This window comes from Schistocerca serialis, chromosome 1, assembly GCF_023864345.2.
Source record: "Schistocerca serialis cubense isolate TAMUIC-IGC-003099 chromosome 1, iqSchSeri2.2, whole genome shotgun sequence".
NCBI classification, from domain to species: Eukaryota; Metazoa; Arthropoda; class Insecta; order Orthoptera; family Acrididae; genus Schistocerca; species Schistocerca serialis.
In genome coordinates, this window is record NC_064638.1 from 1,212,073,762 (window position 1) to 1,212,097,017 (window position 23,256).

Below are 23,256 nucleotides of genomic sequence, written 5' to 3' on the forward strand. Positions count from 1 at the left end.
ATCCCATCGTTCAGTAAGGAATTTGTTTTCAACTCTGACAAATCGATGTGAAGTGGAAATGCATATGAAAGGGACCCTGGAACTTACAGTCTCCAACAGATTTGTATCAAGATCACTAACGTTAATGCCTTATTGCATTCGTATAAAATTATGATGCCTGTGAAACTGGGTGGTAAAATGGCTGGAAAGTTATTTATTGTGTTATTGTGCTGGGAGATGTTGAGGGTTCTCTGCCCACTACAACCTTTTCTCGAGAGCGTTACCTTGCAAGGGCACTAGGGAACATTTACGTTACATCAAGGAAAAGTGGTAAAATGGGCGTAACAAAACTAGTATGAGCAACTACTTTTCGCCAATGGCCAGTCACAACAGCGTGCTGTTGCTTGGTTACTGCTCTGTGCATAAAAATCATACTTCCTTAGAGCAAACTATCCCTCCTGAAAAGTGTGTGACATTGCAATTCATGCCACCTGGAACCACTACACAAATTCATCTTCTGGATGTTCGGTTTTCTTTCCGTGCCTGTAAAACACATTGTAGCACTATCTACAGCTACACTTCACCCTCGGAGCGCTAACAGGGGGCGGTAATTCGTGCACACTTTTTAAAACTGTCCTGCTTTATTATTTTACAATTTTGACTTTTTTAAAATGATTTCTTGTTTCATATTCCGTAACCACTTTAATTTTTTCAGTAAAACTTAACACAAAAATTTAAGTCTAAGTAGCCAATGTGACTTTTCACAAAAAACGTATTTGATATTTTCAGGTTAATGAGACTTCTTACACATGATCATATTTACTAAAAGTATGTTGTGAATGAAAGTCAACGATAACTTACGAAAATTGTATTTTTTAAATTTTTTGCGGTGGTCATAAAGTACTCCATCCCTTGGTGTAAACATTATGGAAAATATTTTAGTGTTGCTAAGATTGTACTAAAGGATATTTATAGGGTCTGTACTCTACTGATATATCGTTACCTACTTAAAATATATTGTTAATAAAGGTTAACCACTGTTTTTGGTGGGCACAAAGTAGCTACCCGCCCAGCTCGATATTAGGTGTTATGGGAAATATGTTGGTACTGCTAGAGTTAAAGGAAAACCAGTTTCACTACAAGCTCCACAAAAGACTTTTCCGTATTCTGTTACAGGCCATCAAATTCCATCAGTTAGTATCAACCCGTTACACCAATGTGATTCTATATGCATTCTTCAAGAGTGGTTACCGAGCTGATCGGCCTGCACGCTTTGCAACTCATGAGCAGTTCGTCTGCAATCTTGATGGTGCGAACGTTTGTGATCACGGTGACACTACACCTTTCATTCTCTTTCAAGGTGAAAGTTAATGGTTTTTTTATGAACATTTCTTGAATGCCAACGATGTCTATTTTGTAAAGTGTAGTACGTACATCTCAAAGAAGGGTGATCTTTCCTCCTCCCAGATACTCATTTCTATCGCCTTCATGATCCACACTGTGTGTCATTAGCAGCTAATATTTTTCTGTGCTATCTGTGAACACAATATTTCAAATGAACCTTACTAAAGACTGAACTTGTAACGTGACACTCAAGGGGTTCCCTGTAAGCTCAGAGAAAGAAGTTTTCGCTGGTTGAATGCATGAATATTCTGACTTCGGAAATTAATTATGTTTCATTGCCGTATTACATAATTATTGTGTTTATGGGACATTTAATTGTAAACAGAGAGTCACGCATTCAAATAAGCGTGTGTTGCATCACAGTCTCAGAATATTCCTACGGATACATTCGTAGAAGTACTGTATGTCATTTTTGGCTATTATGTTCCACAGGTAGTGCAGGTACTGCAGTCTCAGGATTTCCTACTCATAACAGAGTTATAGTTGCGTGATCTCTTTCCCAGAGGAGTTGATGTTGTGGGAGAGCACGTTGGGTTAGTGCGTACACACACCGTGCTAATTGGAAGACCAAACCTCATTGTGTATGTAACCTGTTTGTACGTTGGCAGCGCTATAGACTGTTTTAATATCGCTGACAGCACGCTGCGTCCTCGGCAAGAGATTCTGTGGTTGGACGGATTAGCAGTTAGCAAGTGGATAGAGAAATGTATGGACATGTTTTTCTTAGTAGACACTCTGTGATGGTAGGAAATCCAGTTTAAAATGAGATGAAATTTCTTACAAGAAAAAATGCAAGAAAAGGTATGATAATGGACGTGTGGTTGATAATGTTTAGGTAGTGGAATTACTGACAACTACGTAATTTTTGGAACTGGATGTCACATGAATAAGGTAAAATTTTCTAAATACATTGTTTCCTTTTCAACAAAATCTTTCTTTTGCTAACCGTATGCCTCCTAGTAGTTGGTCTATATTAGTTAGAATCCTTTTATTCACCTCGTTGTTGTTGCTACTTGTCGTAATTGCTGTAGTTCGTGTTACGAAGATTTTCTGTGAGGTAAGTGACTAATGAAACAGAATGGGGTTTCCACTGTTGGGATTCGTAATTAAAATGAGTTTATGCAGTGCTGCAACTGTTCAAATGGCTCTGAGCACTATGGGACTTAACATCTGAAGTCATTAGTCCCCTAGAACTCAGAAATATTTAAACCTAACTAACCTATGGACATCACACACATCCACGCCCGAGGTAGGATTCGAACCTGCGACCGTTGCAGTCGCTCGGTTCCGGACTGAAGCGCCTAGAATCTCTCGGCCACAGCGGCCGGTTAACAGTGCTGGAGGTAGTTGCATATTTCTTTAATTTCTATTTTTGTTAGGATTTCTTGCAATTTACGGACATTCTTTAGGGTTAATTATTGGAAGTCATGTTGCCAAGGTATAGCAGTCAGCAGTAATAAATGAATATGTTAAGTTTTATTTGTCTTTGTCGGGGAAAATTATGTTTGTCAGTGCTGAATAAAAAAAGTGTTTAAAGAGATAGTTTGAATTGGCGTTGTAGAAACAACGATACAGTATGCCGAATGATTTTCTAGATTTATCCTGCTTATACCATGCTTTCTTCCAACAAAAATCATAAGTTTCAATTGTTGAAGACCTTGGCTCCTACAGGATGATGTTTGCTAGTGTCAGATGGAATCACTATTAGATTCTATCACGGTTCGTGGGTTAGTTAGGTACTCTTTTATCCAAACATTTCGTGAATCCCAGGAATAGAAAGCTGTGTCCAGTAGATGGACTAAACGACATGTCACACCCATCTACAAGAATGTTTGCCAAGATGATCGACACGGCTTCCGTCCAACATCATTGACATCCAGCTGTAATAGACCTGAGACGTGGCGGTGACATATTGTTTTGCTGACAACGCACTTTTACAAACGAGCACGTTACGTGGTTTATAATGTCGAGTAAGAGAACAAATTGTGGAACAACATGTCCTACATATATGCGGACTGCATCTAAATTCTCCACAACACATCACGAACTATGTAAACTTCAACTGAGTATTGTATAAGAAATCGAACCGGAGCGTTGGACCACATTCGACTATAAAACACTGTGGGCCCAGTGTGCCCCAGGAAGACATAAAGTAAGACGTAGTTTAGCAACCCTTAAGAACAGTTTCGTTGACTCATCCTTGGCCATGAAGTTTTGAGAGAAGCAAAGTTGTCTTTCATAAAACACCTCTGGCAGTTGAGCGAGCGATTGCACAATTACTACAGGAAGTTATGTGTGAGGTAAAACTGTGGAATATCCAAATAACAAAATTATTTATCTAGGAAAAGAGACGTGGTTGACGTCACAATCGGCTAAAAAGTTACAAATAGGGGCGCCGGATGTTGATTGAGGACAGACCTGTAGCTGATGGCAACTCAACCTCACTGAGTCAATAAACGTGTTCGTTGTTCGTCTGCTGTTTGTGAAGGATAGATATGAACAGTCGTGTAGACGGTGATTTTAATTGGTACATAAATGTTATATTTGTAACCATCACATTAACTACAGATTAAGATGAGGTTAGATCAAATGAGCAAAGCTTATATCGAACTGTTAAGACGTCTCCCACATTTGGTACTGATAAGAAGAACTTCTTATCTAGCTGTGTACACAGTCGGGCTGTGGCAGATAAGCGCTGATAGCCTTCTGGTCGCGATTTCCTGTGTGATTTTTATGGTACTGGAGAGTCTTGTGGGTTTAGATATTAAGCAGAAGCGCAACTATACCGGCGTTTCGCTTGTATCGTCCGTTGTGTCAGCATTCTTTTTAATATTCTGTTGGGCTCATCTGTTAAGTGATCATTTAGAATTAGTCGCTTCTGTGAAGACTTCTTGAGTTGTGGTGCTGACACTTTTATCACTAATTTAAAGCTGTTACCAATGTACACCAACTTAAATGTAATGCACCGGGACATTTATTTTACCAAGGCTTTGGGTACTGATTGGCGGGCCCACCTAACTCTTCCTTGGACTTTCTTATAATCCCAAGATTGTGCATGTAACACTAGTACGAGCGGAGTGTGAGAAAGAGTGCACACCATGGAAGGCAAGTGGGATTTAATGTTGTAACAGTGTTGATCTGCAACGGGTGAACACCACCAGCAGGTTGGTAGATCACGCACGCTTCTCATTCCGCAAGTTTAAGGATGCAGTTACTGCCTCCTCGAAAGACGTTACATGTTGCTTTAGTCCTTATCACCTGTCCGATAAAAATCTATGCATAGATGTTAATGGATATTGCGAATTAGGTGACAGACTCTTACAAAATATTCTGAGATCATACGGAGTAATTCACGAGAACTATGCAAACATCGATCATGAAAACCACAAGTGTCCGATTCTAACGTCACACTTTACAATCATAGATCAAGGAAATCGGTTGGACGCAGCTATTTTTGGCTTTCGAGAATTATTTCACTCAATACGACACCAACCATTTTATCGAAAGTAGTATTTTATCAGACATGGAACGAAATTTATAACCAGATTGAAAATTTCTTGGTAGATGGGGCGCAGCTGGCTGTCTTGGATGGAAAGTAATTGGACAGATATAGGAGTGACAATAGTTATGCCACGTGGGAGTTTGCTGTTCATAAAAGTAAATATATGCGTACCCGAGAGGAATTCTTTGCGATAACTGCTGTTCAAACTGTTCACCATGACATGAAAGGCAATGATAACCACACACCATTAGCCAAATTATGCAGTTGTCTGTAACGTAGTACTGAGACACACTTTCTCAAATATTCCGTCAGCTTTAGATAACATATCAAAGTACTGGACAGACTGGAAACTAACCTAAGATATTCAGAAATGTACAACTCTGCACTTCACACAAATAAAAAACTAGTGCAGAGTACCACAATACCAGTGAGTCACACGTGACTTTAAGGAGGCCTACAATAACCGGTAACTATTTGAGTTTGTAAATGAAACTGTCAGATAGGTTCAGCCGCAGGTACCACACCACGGTTCACTTGTAGGACAATGGGAAAATGTAGTCACTCCTCAAATGAGACTGATTCAAACCACTCGTTCGACCATTCCTCGGTCTGTATCAGATAGGACAGACGGAAACTGAATGTATACAAAGAAGGACGGCATGGAGGTCACAAGTATATCTAATACATGGCAAACGTCGTGGAAATGCCGATAAACTTAAACTGGCAGACGCTTCAAAGTAGATTCTAACTATCCCACAATATACTACCTACAATGTTGGAAGAGGCAATATTTGGCGCCGGATCTAGGCATCTAGTAAAGACATTATGTCGAGGCTTGATTAGATTAATTACAGCGCACAAAGAAGAATTTGTGCAATCTTTCTTGCAGCGATTCACATGTGAATGGCACGGGAGAACCGCTGCTACTTCGTACAATGGAAACTACCAGCTGTCATGCAACTGACGGTGATTCGGAGAGAATCAGCGCTGATGTACACGTGGACTAGCAGCACAGGTAGCACTGCTGCCAGCAATACTTGCGACAGCTGATATTGTGGGGCAAAGACAATCTCTTATTTTATGTACATTTATCTTGTGGTGGGTATTGTGTCACCAGCCGCTGTGTTTATGAGTATTAATGATAATAACGTCAGCTGTAGGTTTACGACGAGTTTCAGTGATTTATTTACGCACTGTCTCAGTGGTACAGTCACTCTCTTCAGGTGCCTAGATACAATAAAAGTAGCATTCATACGAATAAGAAAATTATATTGTTTCTTGTAGCGCCATATACGGCACTGCGAGTGTAGGCTGGCACTAGCCGCAGAGGTTGGTCCTGCTTCCTTCCAACTGTATGGCGACTTCTCTGGCTAGGAGTGGTTTATGTGGCCGTGCGTGGGGCTTCGGAAGTGAAAGCGAGCACAGGGAGTGTGGTAGCCGTGTGTGCTAATGAGACGGAAGTTGTGGCTTGCCATTAGAATGCTGCCCGGGGAGGCGAATTTTGTGCTTTCATATAATACGAATTCCGTGGATGTACACCGGTTCTGTGGCCTCAGTTCGAAGGTAGAACTTGCTTGTTCGATTAATATGATCCTAGTTTTGTATCCTTTCAGTTATGGTGATGTTGCGTTTTGATGTTGATGTACGCTGAGCTTCGTAGATATGTTGATGACATCAATACGGTCGTCACGGGTGACGATGTTCATGAGTTTTGAAATACTTTTAATCATTGCATAAAAATATGGAATTTACGATAGAAGTAGAGGGTAAAATTAATTTACTGTACTTGCAAAGCACTAAGATTGAACAGAGTCTGAAGATTGATATTTATCGTAAGCCTATAGCCACTGACCCGATCACTGCAAAGGATTTAAGTTGTCCAGCGTATTTTTTAATTCCATGTTTTATCGTGTAGAGCCGGCCGAAGTGGCCGTGCGGTTCTGGGCGCTGCAGTCCGAAACCGCGAGACCGCTACGGTCGCAGGTTCGAATCCTGCCTCGGGCATGGATGTGTGTGATGTCCTTAGGTTAGTTAGGTTTAACTAGTTCTAAGTTCTAGGGGACTAATGACCTAAGCAGTTGAGTCCCATAGTGCTCAGAGCCATTTTTTTATCGTGTAGAAAAATTAGACACTGCTAAGGAGGTTTTTGAGGAGACAAATGTGATTGTTAAAGTAGGTATAGGAAATCGTCTCACTGTAGCGAAAACAAGGAAATCGGGAAAGCAGTGTTTAAGAAAGTTGCAAAGGAATTTTGGGATAATGGAGAGCCGATGATGAAAAAGTACATTGCGCTCTCCTGCTACGGTTCTGTGACAGATGAAATTACTAATGCGATCCATAGAGTCAACGTCACAGTGGAATTCCAGACGTATCATAAATTGGGAAAAATACTGTGACACAGTTTGGCATCAGCGATTAATAAGTTTAGCAGAGCAGAAGTGTAGAAGATCAATTGCGGCTCGTGTGTGAAATGTTACAATGGGCACACCGAGAAGCACTGCCAGGGCAGGTACCGTGAGCATGGATCTGTTAGTAATGGTAGTGCATCAGAAGACCATCTAAGAGAATTCAAGTATTGCTTCAGAAGCATTAACGATGACTTGTCTACCCTGCAGTATGATAGCAAAGGAACGATCCCTGATATTTTGGAGAAGACTGAAATTTACGTGAGCTATCAGCGGAACATGAAAATTTTGACAAATGAGCGGGTAGCGAGCTGTCATAAATGATTTTCCGATTTCTTCCACGATGTAATAGTGAATAAAAAAGGACTTCTTTAATTTTACGTTAACCTTCAACTGTTTTGTACATCTACACCTACATGGATACTCTGCAAATCGCATTTAAGTGCCTGGCAGATGGTGTATTAAGGACGCACTTCAAAAGTTGTGAAATTTCGTATACATTAGCTTTAGACTCTGTGCATTCATAGTCGTGACGTCCTCTAGTGGGAGTATTGTAAGTCTTCCTCTGACAACTGTAGCGAATTTGTTTCCAGAGAAACTAGAAAGTTTGGGTTGGCTCTTTTTACATATAGACACTTTCATAACTTTAATGAAAAATGACAAAACATAAAAATTAGTTTTATTTATTTTATTTCTTAAACTTACGACGCATCATCCGATGCACAGGGCACTCAGCTTATGTACTCTGTGCTTTCATTACGGCTCCGTAGTGAACCTGTCTCACTTTGCTTTGGTTTCCACTGATCTACGTCACTTACTGTATTCGACGGGAAATGTTGTTCGTCAGTTTTGTATGGGCATCATTATGCATCCACTTTAACTTCTTTTGTAAGAAGTTTTGTAAGCAGTGGTAAGCGTTTCCTGTTGTTAAGTCGCTCTACTCGTTTCCAACAAGATGAAATGCTATGTCACTGTTTGTACTATTATTGGTATTGTTCTTTGTATTTTTTACCAGGCCCTCAGACGATGGCCTTTGCCCAAAACGCGTCAGCACAATAAAGCAATTACTGCCATCTAGATGATTTCCATTTCAGCGGCCTATCACAGATTTTAGAGTCTTATTTATATTAATTTTGGCTATGCTTACAGACCTCCATCAAGACTTTAAGTCTGATCTACGATGTGGGTCAGCGGCTCACTATTTCTTCTTGGAAGCGCATGGGCCACTATATTGTGTGTTGCTTGTGTCTAACTCTGCCCTGTATCAAGCGCAATATGAGGCGTTGTTATGTTCTCTATTTTTGAACTAAGCTACGAGGTGGATGCCAAATGACTGTATGTAAGTGCGGGCCGCCAGGGATCGAAACCGACCGACATATAGAGGAAGGCACCGCTCCTTATAGCATTCTGTATTTGATAATATGTACTGACACATTGGTTGTGATCTCCGTTTTACATATTGCCTGTTGAACAATGTCTGATTACCTGTTAGCATAAAACTGCAGGTCTGAAGTAATCGCTTTACACGTGATCCTGATCTGGTTAAAAGTAATAACAGATGTCAAATGTTTTTTAATCTATGTAACTGCACAGAGATAGAGGTAATGCTTACGGTTAGAGTATTTATTTCTTTAAATTTAGTAAAATTGCAGACTCACCGACATTAACTAACGCAGAACAGTAACTAAAGCAGATTTGAGAATTGTCAAGATTAAATAACTTGAAGGTAAAACTTTGGTATGAGGTAGCTTGTATTGGTTTTTGATTTGATTCCTCACTCTTTGTTGAAATTTAATCTCTGTGGTCGTTCTTGAATTTATTGTTTAGTGTATTTCCAGTTCTTTAGTATCCACTTCTTACCACAGTATAATGCAAGTGATAAGAGTACATGTTACTGAAGAGTAAATTAGTTCTTCTATTGTGCTGATTTGTAAAGTGGGTCTTTATTTTCGGTAAAATGATTGTTTTTTAATGGTTTGCTGTCTGTGTGGTACTGCATCGAAAAGTGCTGTTATATGAAATGGTGTGTATTAGAAGTGTTGTTATATCAAATGGTGTGTATAAGAAGTGTTGTTATATGAAATGGTGTCTATTAGAAGTGAATTATATAAATGTCACTGAACTCAATCAGTCACCCCACCCTTTGTTTATGATGCGGCGCCGTACCACCCTCCACTGAAACTTGCGAATTAGTCCCACTGCCTGGTGTATCACGTCTAATTTATGTACTTCCACGTCCTGAGGGGTGTTGGAACAGCAGTTGCTATGTTTATATAAAATAATGATAACACTCAGCTGTATGTTTACAGCTAGCTTCTCTACAGTCTTCCATCTTCCAAAATAACTGTTCCTTCGACGTTGTTATTTCGTTGCGATTGATGTTATGGCACCTACAGTACGCTGTAACATTTCACCATTTTAAAATGTTAATGTCACTGATGAAAAGGTTGTCTTTTAAATTTTCTCAAATTATTCTGATTACGAGTAAGCCGCAAATTTTTAAGGAAGAATAGAAATGGTTTATGTATAGACAATAACAAACGAAGTCGAAACAACTGAAACAGTGGCAATGAGTGACAGTCGTCCGGTGGTCGGTCAGTGAACAAGTGTGTGTCAATCAATCGCGCGTTTGACGCACATATTATGAAGTTTGTATGTCTAATTATACAACAGCATTCAGTTTTAATTCTCATTAACAAGTAAATTTTTTAGTGCAATGCTGGCAAATCAGCTATGATATGACGTATGTCACGCTCTGTGTATGTTGAATTCAGTGTCACACTCAGTAACACTTGCCACTGTATATTAAAAACGAACGTAATGGTAGAAAAACAAATACGAATAGTTTAGACATTTCTGCCGCTAAGGTTAATAGCAATCACTCCAAAAGCTGACTCACGGCTGCACTTTCCACGTACTGTGCATATTCCCCAGTTATTATCATTATTGCTGCCAACTATCATGGTGGAGACAATGACTGTCATTACCTAAAACCAATTACCGGAAACTAACCACTCCACATTTAGTACATTTGAATGACTTTGGAATTTCATATGATTAGGAACCCCTAACTTCACGGTTCTGTATGAAACAATGTACATTTCCTTTAAGTGAATGTAAGTGTCGGAGTTCTCGTTACTACCACCGATTTCTTCTATCATTTAATACTAGATCTGTTTTGAAACAACGACAACCTGCTACAAATATTATTTTTTATCACTGTGCAGCCGGTTTCAACCTTGCACTCGTGTGGCAAAACTTTTAGAATGTTTTCACGATCGTACTCTACAGTATTACCTCATGGTTGAAAGTAATCGCAGAATAATAAAAATTAATGCTTTTTGCAGCCAATGGTGGGTTATTCGTAGCATTTTTGAAAGCTGTGAAGCACGATTTTAGGAATACTTCTAATGTGTATTTTAATATGAATTTATCACTATCTACACTAAATGCCGTAATTTTAGGTGTTTCAATGAAGTTTTATTCGGTATACAACTATTGTACGTAAACTAACATAAAGAATTTCCATTCTATTTAACCTCTGTCTGCCACTACTGTTCAGTGTATTTTACCAATGTTTTTGGGACTTATTACTTCACTTTAGAAAATATTCTAGAACATACCTCGTTTCATAAATAATAAAAGTATTCTCTGGGATTTTTCTTCTCTGAACTTTCACTTCTGTGAATGAGTAAGTCAGTAAGACAATAGTTATCAAACGTTACTCTGATATTTGGTTCTGTATAGGCAAGGTGGTTTGCTGACGCACTCACTTAAATCGATCCTCAGTGGTTGAAACATGTAATGTAATTATAAACTTGCAACTGAGACGGAACAATAAATGAGAACTATCGTAAGTTTTGAGACTGTTTACAGTCTTCCCTTACTTCAGTTGTCCTGAGACTTTAGCAGATACGTCATTTTTTAATATTTGTCACCAGTTGCTCTGGAAAAGTAGTGCTGCTGACGGGATGACTCTTGCATATACCATTATTTACATGCATCTGACGATGCTTGCCCTGATTTTGTGTTTAGCATTTGACGATACCATTTATGGGTCCAGTATATTCAGACATCCTTTTATAAAACAGATCTGAAGATGATCATTATGGACCGAAATCAGTAGTGTAATTTAAAAAAAAAAATTGGGACCATTGACGTGAAGTTATTCTATATTCGGGTCACTGTTCAATTCGTGACCATGTCGCAGGTTGTGACACAGATACAAGATCGATGTTGCTCTATCAGTGGACGGAAGATAGGCAGACCAACTCAATATGCTTCCTAGAACAAAATGGAAAGTTTGGAATCTATGTGCATAGGGAAATAAAAAACTGTCCCTTAGTGCTCTGCGACTCCTATTCTGGATACAAGGATGAACAAGTATTGCTGGAAGCCTCTTGGGGAAAATATTTGGTTTTAAAAATAATTACACCTCACAGTAATTAATATACACAGCCTCTAAAAGTGTATTTCTTCAGGAAATATAGAAGACATGCCCCGAGAATACCAGACTTCCTTAAACTACGTTCGAGGAGCAGGCATTCAAAATTGGATGACAGATTCATTATCATGAAAACGCTTTCTATCATTTACAATAAATTATCTGCGAAATCAGTGCTTCGTTACGCTTCGTAGAACACTGGCTACCATGTTGGTGAACCTGTGGACAACATCAAAAGTGTCACTGACTTGGCGTTCAGCACTTATATTATACACTAAAGACGCAAAGAAACTGGTACACCTGCCTAATATCGTGCAGGGCCTCGCGAGCAAGCAGAAGTGCTGCAACACGACGTGGCATGGCCTCGACTTATGTCTGACGTAATGCTGGAGGGAATGGACACCATATATCCTGAATGGCTGTCCATAAATCCCCAAGAGCACGAGGGGATGAGATCTCTTCTGAACAGCACGTCACAAGAAATCCCAGAAGCGCTCAATTATGTTCATGTCTGGAGAGTTTGGCTGCCAGCGGAAGTGTTTAAACTCAGAAGAAAGTTCTTCGAGCCAGTCTGTAGCATTTCTGGACGTGTAGGGAATCGTACTGTCCTGCTGGAATTGCACAAGTACGAAGGAAAGCACAACGGACATGAATATATGCAGTTGATCAGACAGAATCCGTATGTACGTGTCACCTGTCAGAGTCGTATCTAGATGCATCGGAGATCTCATATCACTCCAACTCCACACGCTCCGTACCATTACAGAGACTCCACCAGCTTGAACAGTTCCCTGCTGACATGCAGGATCCAGTGATTCAAGAGGTTGTGTAAATACCCGTATGCGTCCATTCGCTCGATACAATTTCAAACGAGTCCTACTAGACAACATGTTTCCTGTCATAAACAGTCCAATGTTGCTGGTTACAGGCCCATGCGAGGTGCAAAGCTTTTTGTCGCGCAGTCACCAAGGGTACACGAGTGGGCCTTCGGCCCCGAAAGCCCATACCGATGATGTTTCGTTGAATGGCACGCACGCTAATACTTGTTGATGGGCCAGCACTGAAATCTGCATAAATTTGCGGAAGATTGCAGTCCTGTCATGTTGAACGATTCTCTTCAGCCGTCGGTCCCTTCTTGCAGGATCTTTTTCCGGCCGCAGTGATGTCGTAGATTTGATGTTTTGCCGGATTTCTGATATTCGCGGTACACTCGTGAAATGGTCGTACTTCATCGCTACCTCGGGGATGTTGTGTCCCATCGCTCGTGCGCCGACCACAGCACTACATTCAAACGCACTTAAATCTTGATAACGTGCCATTGTGGCAGCAGTAACCAACCGGTGTGACAACTGCGCCAGACACATGTTGTCTTATATAGGCGTTGCCGCCGCTGAGCCGTATTCTGCCTGTTTACATATCTTTTTATTTGAATACGCATACCTGTACCAATTTCTTTGGCTCTTTGGCGTACAATGTGCAGTTATGACATGTGATCAACTTGCTTCCTTTAACTATTTGTGTTTTGTATTCATTTATATCGCTATGAGCATTTTGTTGAAAGTTCTCACTTCCACTTATAGTTAAGATATCAGTATTGTGTTTGACGTTTACAATGATATCTTTTAGAGAGACATCTAAAGCAATTTTTCAGTCTTGCAAAAAAATGGACTTCACGTATTGAGAGGTACGTAACGATCTTGTAACTAAAATTTTATAGAAATATGTTCGTTCGAACGCAAAACAAGTTTCGTATCCAGGATGTTCACTTTTCATTACGAACACATTTCACTTCGACTAATTACTATTTTTTGGTTTGCCATGTTTATAGTAAATAGTGTTGCCATCTGTCACTCTGTTTTACGTCCATCTGTTGTTTGGTTGTGGTGTCTAAATGTACTTTAAAATTATTTTGTTTGTTTGTGTGTGTGTGTATCTATTTCTTTTTTTAAAAAAGGTATTGCGTTATTTCTTAGTTTGATTATTTCCTATTGGCTAACAAGATCAATGTATTATTAATTTGAGCATTTGTTACATCTCCGATCCTTAAAAGAGATCTTTACATACGGTAGTTTTTCTGCCATGAAAGAAGCTTTCTGTTGTAACTTTTCATGATAACTGTTATATCCTTTCCTATGTTAGATACTTCATTTCTATACTTTATTAGGTGTTCAGCAAAAGTAGAACGGCTATTTTAATATGTATAGCTTCTTATTTGTTTTTATACAGTTCTGAAATTTCTGTAATTGCTAGACAGACAGATCTGCAGCCTTCACAATCTGTCAGTAAACACCAGCTCCTTGGTATTTGTCTGGAGTTTCTGTTGTTGTTTGCAAATATGACTGGAATATGTCTCTGGTTCCATATGACATTTGTAATCTTGTTTATTTACCATATCTGATATTCAGTTTAGTGATCTATGTTTGCGTGTTAAAACGGACACTTTCTTTTTCTTAGTCATGTCATGGGATCCCTGTTGTGTGTGTTTGTGTGAGTTGTAGTGTCTGTGTTTGTGCTGTCTGCAGTGTTTTCATTGATAGAGTCCTCAGTTTCATTCCAATTCTGTTTAGCTTTGTTTAGAATTTGTCGTGAAATTTTGATATTATATGGTCGTTACATCCATTATTTTGCTATGAACTGCGTTGTTTCGAATCCTTTTACATAGCTTTCCCTGCTGAGTGGCATTTTATTCAGTCTGTGTATCATGTGACATGCTAGTTTGTAGTTTGGTTGGCGGTTTGATGTCGCATTTATAATTCCGTCCTGTAGGCTTTCTGTAAACTTCACATCTGTATTTATTATCATCTCTCTTTATCGGTATATCCAAGAACTGTATTTGTTTTTTGTGTTTCTTTTTCTAGGGTGAATAGAGTATCTTACATACTGCATGAAGCGGACTTGTATTTTCTGATGCTTCATCTACCAGACAGATTAGATTCACCTCAAATTTGGACTGGTACGGTTTTCTATGTTTTCTTTGTGATTTTTGTATCAAAGATGGCTTCTTGTTTGTGGTTTATGAGTATGTTCGCCATTGAAGTTTTAAATCTTCTAAGTTGTTAGGCCACGTCATACTTCTTCAAACCATCGACGTTTTGACCCCTCTGCTGGGACCTTCTTCAGGCTTATGTTGTGTCCACTGTAGACTGAGCACTGTCAGAGACCAATGTCGCCCTCTCTTGTGAAGGGGAGTTTTCCTTCCCTTGTATTGAAGAATTGGGCTTGTTGGGTAAAAATCTTAGGCTATCACTGGTGGGCCATTGTCGTTGGATAGTAATAGAAGTAATGTGGATGAAGACGGTTATTGGTTAAAACTCGGCCCGGCTCTCAGTGGTAGGCCTGTCAGTGGTTAAAAGGGCATTTTTCCGGTACCTATTAGAGATGGGGGATCCGCTCCTGAACTGATTCATAGAGTTGAATCTTTCAAAGGAGTGAACAATCAGTGATTCAGAAAAAAAGAACGGTAGCTCCAAACGTTTCCCACAACAGAGAGAGAGAGAGAGAGAGAGTGACCGAGCATGTCAGCGGGGCCTCTGCTGGTCAGAGCACACTACACGCCACACAACACAGCCAGCGCCGGCCTCTGCCCTGCTTCTAACTTGGCTGCCTGCATTGTGCAGTGCCCCATTGGATTTTATGTTTCACATATGCCGTGCCGTCTCTGTGCTTCCTCGGCAGCGTGCAGTGTCTGGCGCAGCTTAACTTAGCATCGCACTCCGTCGGCGATCGTTTCAGTCGCACGTCCTGCCCTCTGGGCAGTTGATGCGAGCAACAGGACTGAGAGCTTCCTAGCGGAGAACATAAGAACTACTTGCAACAACCTGCTCGCAAGAGAACGGACGATTTGTCTCGGAGCGAGTGACTGGTGGCCGTTCACCGCTCCCCCCACCCTCGCAACTTGCCCGCTCAACGCTCACCCCACCTTTCTCGACTCTAGCCAGAGCGTTGAGCAAAGCAACTCAGGTGTCACTCTGGTCTCTGCGGTCTTAGCTCACACAGTAATACAGCTCACAGTTCGACCTGCTTGACTCAGCACTTCTGCATCGGAGTTCGTCTCTACTGGATATTGTTCTTCGTAGTAATACCGCTATGTATATTACATTATTAAGTTATGTATACATCATTTATTTTTATTTTATTTTTATTTGTTTAAACTGATCAGATTAGGTTCCTGACGACTCGTCTTACTATAGGATTTTTATTATGGACACTCAAATTTACGCTTTAATTACGAGCGAACAGATAAACGTATCACAAAATATGATACACCAATATTTTCCTTGTTTTATTCTGCGTAAGGCTATATGCAGCACTTTAGTCTTACAGTCAAATTTTGTTTTCTTATTCTCGTACGGATTTTGCGATTTTAGGCGTCTTCGGAAGGAAACGTTCACTTTAAAAATATATGGCTTGTGATGTATTTGTACGAGGTTAATGAAATTTTAATACATTGTAGCCAAGTATATTGTTAATGTAAATCTCAAGTTACAACATTTTCCGATCACCCAAAAAACCACGATAGTGCAAAATAAATCAATAATCAAAAACTTTGTCATATCGTGGAAAGTTCAATAAACAATACAAAATTCTTACTCATTATCTGTGTTACTTCAAAATAGGATGAAAGGAGATCAGAATAGAGGTATAGTACTGGAATAAACCAAGTTTAAAGGGCAATTTGCCTTCCATTTATTTTCTATTGTGAATGAGTGGTGAGTCATGAAAAAGAGTTAGTTCATTTCAGGGAGTGAACAGTTCTGATCCGATCTCTGAAAAGAACAGTTTTGCCCATCTCTAGTACCTATGCTGAAGAAGAGTTATTGATTAAAATTCCTCCTCCTGATATTGGTGAGCCCACATAATTGGCTAGGAGCGAATCGGTCAGAGCATGAGAGGGGAATGTTTATCCCAAATATTATTACCCACAGAGATGGCTTCTAACGCGCTGTTTGGATTGCTCGCACGCTGCAGTCGCGTACTCACTTCCTTCACGGTGGGGAGCCACGAGGCCAGGAGCCTGTAGCCGTTCTCTCTATTGTTGTTACACGCCTTTCTATAAATTTCAGTGGCTTGTCGGACTTCTATAAATGTTGGTTTCCCTAGCCCACACAGGTACGCCACTGAAACAGATGTCAGGAGCACAGTTCTCGTAATGGTTCGCTACAGCCGATTTCATACTTTGTTTTACTCGCACATAGCTTTCACGTTCCTTACTACCTTCCTTAAAAATCCTTCATGTTTCACCTATATACACTTTGCCGCTGCCAAACGTCATTACACAGACGCTGGCAGTGTGGAGGGAGTCAGGTGCATCGTTTTCCGTCGGAAAATGATATTAATTTGTTTTGACTGACATAGGACTCCCACTGGACGACCACATTTATATGAGCAATATTCTTTTTCGAATTGGAAGCATTTTTGACTTCAGATTACTTTAAAGGATTTGGTTATTTCTTCACTATTATTTGCGGGCATTTTTCTGTCCATCAGTTGGTTTTCTTCGCATAGTTTCATTATGTCTGCATCTGGAATTTGAGTGCAGTTGTTCTCTACGAAATTTTTATATAACTCAGGTATTGTACACAACATCTAACATGTATTACAGGCCACTGAAGAACCTTCACGAAGCAAAATGAAACGAAATGGGTATGACACAATGCAGCCTTTGATCTAGTAGGATTAGACGAACCATACGTCAAAGAAAAATTTGCCAGGTGTGTTTTGAAACTGTGCCTTTCTCTCAATACAAATACTTCATTAACCGTTGCATATATGCAATCAGTTTTAATCTATTGTTCTCTAACGCTATCTTCGATTTGGTGTTTTAACTTGACTTTTATGTTGTAAATACTTGTTTCCGCTACAGGAAAAATTGTTACAATTATGGTAAGCTCTCACTTTCAGGATCTCTGACAAGAATCAGATGGTGTGCAATTACATACTATATAATACAGACCTCAGTTCTAATTAACGGATTTTCTTGCTTTTGCAGGATTTGGCCACGACCCCAACAGCCGTTCCCATTAATATTAATTTATACTCGTTTATTTCAGTGGAAAATATATAAAATAGTTAATCCAAAACTTACTACTAGAAATCTGAACATGCAGATCATAATGATGAACAATTATTATTTCAGTTCTTTACAAAGATTACACGTCTTAATTATTTGTATGTCACCAGATACTGTTTTTAATATATAGTACGTACTACAAATACTGAAAACGCTTTCCCACATCCTTGGTAGTGACAAACAATTTACTGGGATAGGGTCACTGCTTGGTAGTTGGTACTGTGTCATACGCTCATATTGCTTCTTAACAATTAGAGATTAGTGTGCCCGTATGAAAATCAGGTCAAGTTGTTTTGCATTTTAAAGTTAGATAGTTTAATATCGGGAAGCAGTCTGCTAGGTAGATTAAGCAGTAACACTGGGTCATTCGTTTTCCGGCTTCGTGTCCTGAAATAGCGTAAGTGATACGTAGATGTAGCTTTGTTTTTTGTGTTCGGTGTGTTTAAGTTCACAGACATACAATATCTTAGAAAAAAACCATTCTTAGCGTATACTGTTATTGAATGTATTTATTCACAATCACTGAGATTTCTAGTTATTATGCCTTTTCTAGCGGCAGCTACCCTTGAAATACGATATTGCGTAATGTTTCTTTTAATATAACACTGTCTACGTGTCAACCCTGTTTACATACACTGGCTGGAGTAAAAAGGGGAGCACCCGCAAGACATCGTCGGATGGCAATATAGCTTTGTACGCCTACACATAATCGGAGAGATAGTAAATTATTGGCAAGGCCGTTTTTGTTAATGATACAAAGCCAGATCAGTCAATCATCCGACCTGTTGAACTGCAACTATTGAAAAGGCTTCTGCCCCTCTTCAGGAACCACATGTTTGTCTGGCCTCTCTACAGATACCCCTCCCTTGTAGTTGCACCTACGGTATGCCTACCTGTATCACTGAACCACGCAAGCCTCCATTCCAATGGCAAGGTCAAAGATTCATAGGAGGAGTTCTCATAAGCTTACATTCCTGAAACAAGTTTTCAGCTACATTATTCAATACCGAGGACGTGAAAAATGACGAGTAGCATTGTGACTAGAAGTGAGTGCTAAGCACAAAGTCCTCCTTTAACGCACTGGGTTGGTTGTTTCTGAAGTTGAAATAATTTGACACACAACATCGCTAACAGTACCCGAATTATGAACTTCTGTGTCAACAGCTGAAACTGGCAGAGCCGTTATCGCCTACTGCCTAAGCGTGCGTGTAGTCACTCACCTGCGACGATCATCAGGGCGGTCTTGATGACGGTGTGGAAGAGGGGCGCGTCGGCAGACACCTCGCACTTGTAGTACCCTGTCAGATCCCGCCCCACGTTGGTCAACGTCACCTGGTGCTCGTTGGACCGTGACACCTGCAACAAGTGGGCCAAATGTCAAGCAACGGCGCATGTTTGGGGCGGCTCGAGCAATGAAATAACAATCAGAATGTACTGCAGCTGTGTGTCTGTTTAGTTTTCTTAGTATCAATCTGTCGTAGGTACTGCTTAACGAGTTCACCAGCTGCTAGATAGCACACATCTCTTCACTAATGAATGGGTTCAGCACTATCACAAAAAATAAAAAGATGATAAAACTTCTGTAGTTGAATTTCCCTGTCTTATAACTACGTTTAGCATGCTAGCTTTCACCGTTAAGAGCAGTACCCTGAATAGTGAAGCTGTTTCCACATTTACACAGCTGCAACTGATGAATGAAACTGTTCGTCAAGAGCTTAAACTACAAAAGCGACCGACTGGCCAGCTACTAAAGCTAAGAAAAGGGCGGTGATCGTGTTGTGAAAATCTTCACCACCCTCCCCACCTACAAACTTCTCTTGTTCTCTGTGAATCTCTGAACTCCTTCGTCAGATGTCTACAAGATAATTGTGGGTGAGCACTACATGTTATTGTTACAGCACGTTTTTGAGCAATGACGCCTTTCCTTCTTAAAGATAAGTTACCTCAGAACACTGTTTTCCAGATGACATTATTGAATGAAAACATGCAATGTAAATCAAGTTACTAATTTCTCGATCTCCAAGATTGTGACTGGACTAAGATGTTGTTTTAGGAGTTCTAAAAAATGGTTCAAATGGCTCTGGCCACTATGGGACTAAACTGCTGAGGTCATCAGTCCCCTAGAACTTAGAACTACTTAAACCTATCTAACCTAAGGACATCACACACATCCATCCCCGAGGCAGAATTCGAACCTGCTACCGTAGCGGTCGCGCAGTTTCAGACAGTAGTGCCTAGAACCGCTCGGCCAATTCGGCCGGCTTAGGAGTTCTAAAGTGTGCTTTTTACCAGTTTATATTCTTGTCAATATAGAGATTTAAGAACTGTTAAATTTCCACCCTGTTTATTACTTCCTCGCCATCTGTTTCATTTATCATTTGTGTAGTATTCCTAGACGTGAGGGACTGATTGTTTTGCGCTTTTTACAACTGACGGTGAAACCATTCACAGAAAACGAGTCAATAATACTTTTAAGAACATTATTTATCATCTCTTCTATTCCTGTGTGTAAGGCTGGACTCATTACAATACTGGTTTCATCTGCGAAAAGAATAAATCCTGCTTGTTGTTTATTAAGCGACTGTTTATGGTGCTTTGGCCTTAAAGCGGTCCTGATCTTAACTCACTTTTACCCCTCCTTCCAGAGCTAAGTTTCTCATTATACTTCACAACAACAGCAATCCTTTTTCCCTCGTCTCCTACATCTTCATCTTCTTTACTGTCGCTTGTACTCTATCTCAGTTAAATTTATTCCTAATCCTATATTTCGGTACTATTTGCTTTCGTTTAAGAGTTTCAAGACCCGTGAAGGGCTAGGGGACGATAGATTAATAAAGGAAAGAAAGTTTGTCCCCTGACAGCCATAGATCATAATTCCACTTCTAAAATGTGACCAAGATATCCAGTTCTCACAGCGACTCCTTCAGATTTGTTGATAAATAAACTTGGATATACTACACACCACCTACCCCCGCAGTAAACAAACGCCTTTTTGATCTGTGTACTCTGTGCCCCGTGGTCTAGGGGTAGCGTCTTTGAATCATAATCAAAACGTCTTCGGTCCCGGGTTAGATCCCCGCCACTGACTAAATTTTGATAAATAATCAGCATTGGCGGCCGAAGTCTTCCGGCATAAGAAGTCAGCCTCATTCTGCCAACGGCCTTGTCAAAGAGGGCGGAGGAGCTGATAGAGATTCAGGGCACTCTCTTGTCCTAGGTGTGGGATATTGCCCCTAAAGGCGGAAGAATCAGCAATGATCAACGACATGAGGATGCAGAAGGCAATGGAAACCACTGCATTAAAGACACGTAACCTGTATCCACAGGACATGTGGCCTGTAATTGAAGAAGTGTCATGATGATATCTCCATTGGCAAAAGATTCCGGAGTAGGCCCCCATTCGGATCTCCGGGAGGGGACTGCCAAGGGGGAGGTCACCATGAGAAAAAGATTGAATAATCTACGAAGGATAACGTTCTACGAGTCGGGCCGCGGAATGTCAGAAGCTTGAACGTGGTAGGGAAACTAGAAAATCTGAAAACGGAAATGCAAAGGCTCAATCTAGATATAGCAGGGGCCAGTGAAGTGAAGTGGAAGGAAGACAAGGATTTCTCGTCAGATGAATATCGGGTAATATCAACAGCAGCAGAAAATGGTATAACAGGTGTAGGATTCGTTATGAATAGGAAGGTAGGGCAGAGGGTGTGTTACTGTGAACAGTTCAGTGACCGGGTTGTTCTAATCAGAATCGACAGCAGACCAACACCGACAACGAGAGTTCAGGTATACATGCCGACGCCACAAGCTGAAGATGAACAGATAGAGAAAGTGTATGAGGATATTGAAAGGGTAATGCAGTATGTAAAGGGGGGCGAAAATCTAATAGTCATGGGCGACTGGAATGCAGTTCTAGGGGAAGGAGTAGAAGAAAAGGTTGCTGGAGAATATGGGCTTGGGACAAGGAATGAAAGAGGAGAAAGACTAATTGAGTTCTGTAACAAGTTTCAGCTAGTAATAGCGAATACCCTGTTCAAGAATCACAAGAGGAGGAGGTATACTTGGAAAAGGCCGGGAGATACGGGAAGATTTCAATTAGATTACATCATGGTCAGACAGAGATTCCGAAATCAGGTACTGGATTGTAAGGCGTACCCAGGAGCAGATATAGACTCAGATCACAATATAGTAGTGATGAAGCGTAGGCTGAAGTTCAAGACATTAGTCAGGAAGAATCCACACGCAAAGAAGTGAGATACGGAAGTACTAAGGAATGACGAGATACGTTTGAAGTTCTCTAACGCTATAGATACAGCAATAAGGAATAGCGCAGTAGGCAGTACAGTTGAAAAGGAATGGACATTTCTAAAAAGGGGAAGGAAAACATAGGTACAAAGAAGGTAGCTGCGAAGAAACCATGGGTAACAGAAGAAATACTTCAGTTGATTGATGAAAGGAGGAAGTACAAACATTTTCCGGGAAAATCAGGTATACAGAAATAGAAGTCGTTGAGGAATGAAATAAATAGGAAGTGCAGGGAAGCTAAGACGAAATGGCTGCAGGAAAAATGTGAAGACATCGAAAAAGCTATGATTGTCGGAAGGACAGACTCAGCATACAGGAAATTCAAAACAACCTTTGGTGACATTAAAAGCAACGGTGGTAACATTAAGAGTGCAACGGGAATTCCACTGTTAAATGCAGAGGAGAGAGCAGATAGGTGGAAAGAATACATTGAAAGCCTTCATGAGGGTGAAGATTTGTCTGATGTGATAGAAGTAGGAACAGGAGTCGATTTAGGAGAGATAGGGAATCCAGTATTAGAATCGGAATTTGATAGAACTTTGGAGGACTTACGGTCAAATAAGGCAGAAGGGATAGATAACATTCCATCAGAATTTCTAAAATCATTGGGAGAAGTGGCAACAAAACGACTATTCTCGTTGGTGTGTAGAATATATGAGTCTGGTGATATACCATCTGACTTTCGGAAAAGCATCATCCACACAATTCCGAAGACGGCAAAAGCTGACAAGTGCGAGAATTGTCGCACAATCAGCTTAACAGCTCATGCATCGAAGCTGCTTACATGAATAATATACAGAAGAATGGAAAAGAAAATTGAGAATGCGCTAGGTGACGATCAGTTTGGCTTTAGGAAAAGTAAAGGGACGAGAGAGGCAATTCTGACGTTACGGCTAATAATGGAAGCAAGGCTAAAGAAAAATCAAGACACTTTCATAGGATTTGTCGACCTGGAAAAAGCGTTCGACAATATAAAATGGTGCAAGCTGTTCGAGATTCTGAAAAAAGTAGGGGTAAGCTATAGGGAGAGACGGGTCATATACAATATGTACAACAACCAAGAGGGAATAATAAGAGTGGACGATCAAGAACGAAGTGCTCATATTAAGAAGAGTGTAAGACAAGGCTGTAGCCTTTCGCCCCTACTGTT

General features: G+C 40.3%; 1 protein-coding gene across 1 annotated transcript in view; it reads right to left on the reverse strand.

Moving 5' to 3' along the window:
- Window positions 1-23,256, reverse strand: part of LOC126456636 (uncharacterized) — a 160,744-nt gene that overhangs the window by 129,369 nt on the left and 8,119 nt on the right. The window contains exon 2 of the mRNA XM_050092383.1: window positions 19,025-19,160. Within this exon, the coding sequence (XP_049948340.1) occupies window positions 19,025-19,160 (136 nt within the window). The remainder of the gene's footprint in view (window positions 1-19,024; window positions 19,161-23,256) is intronic.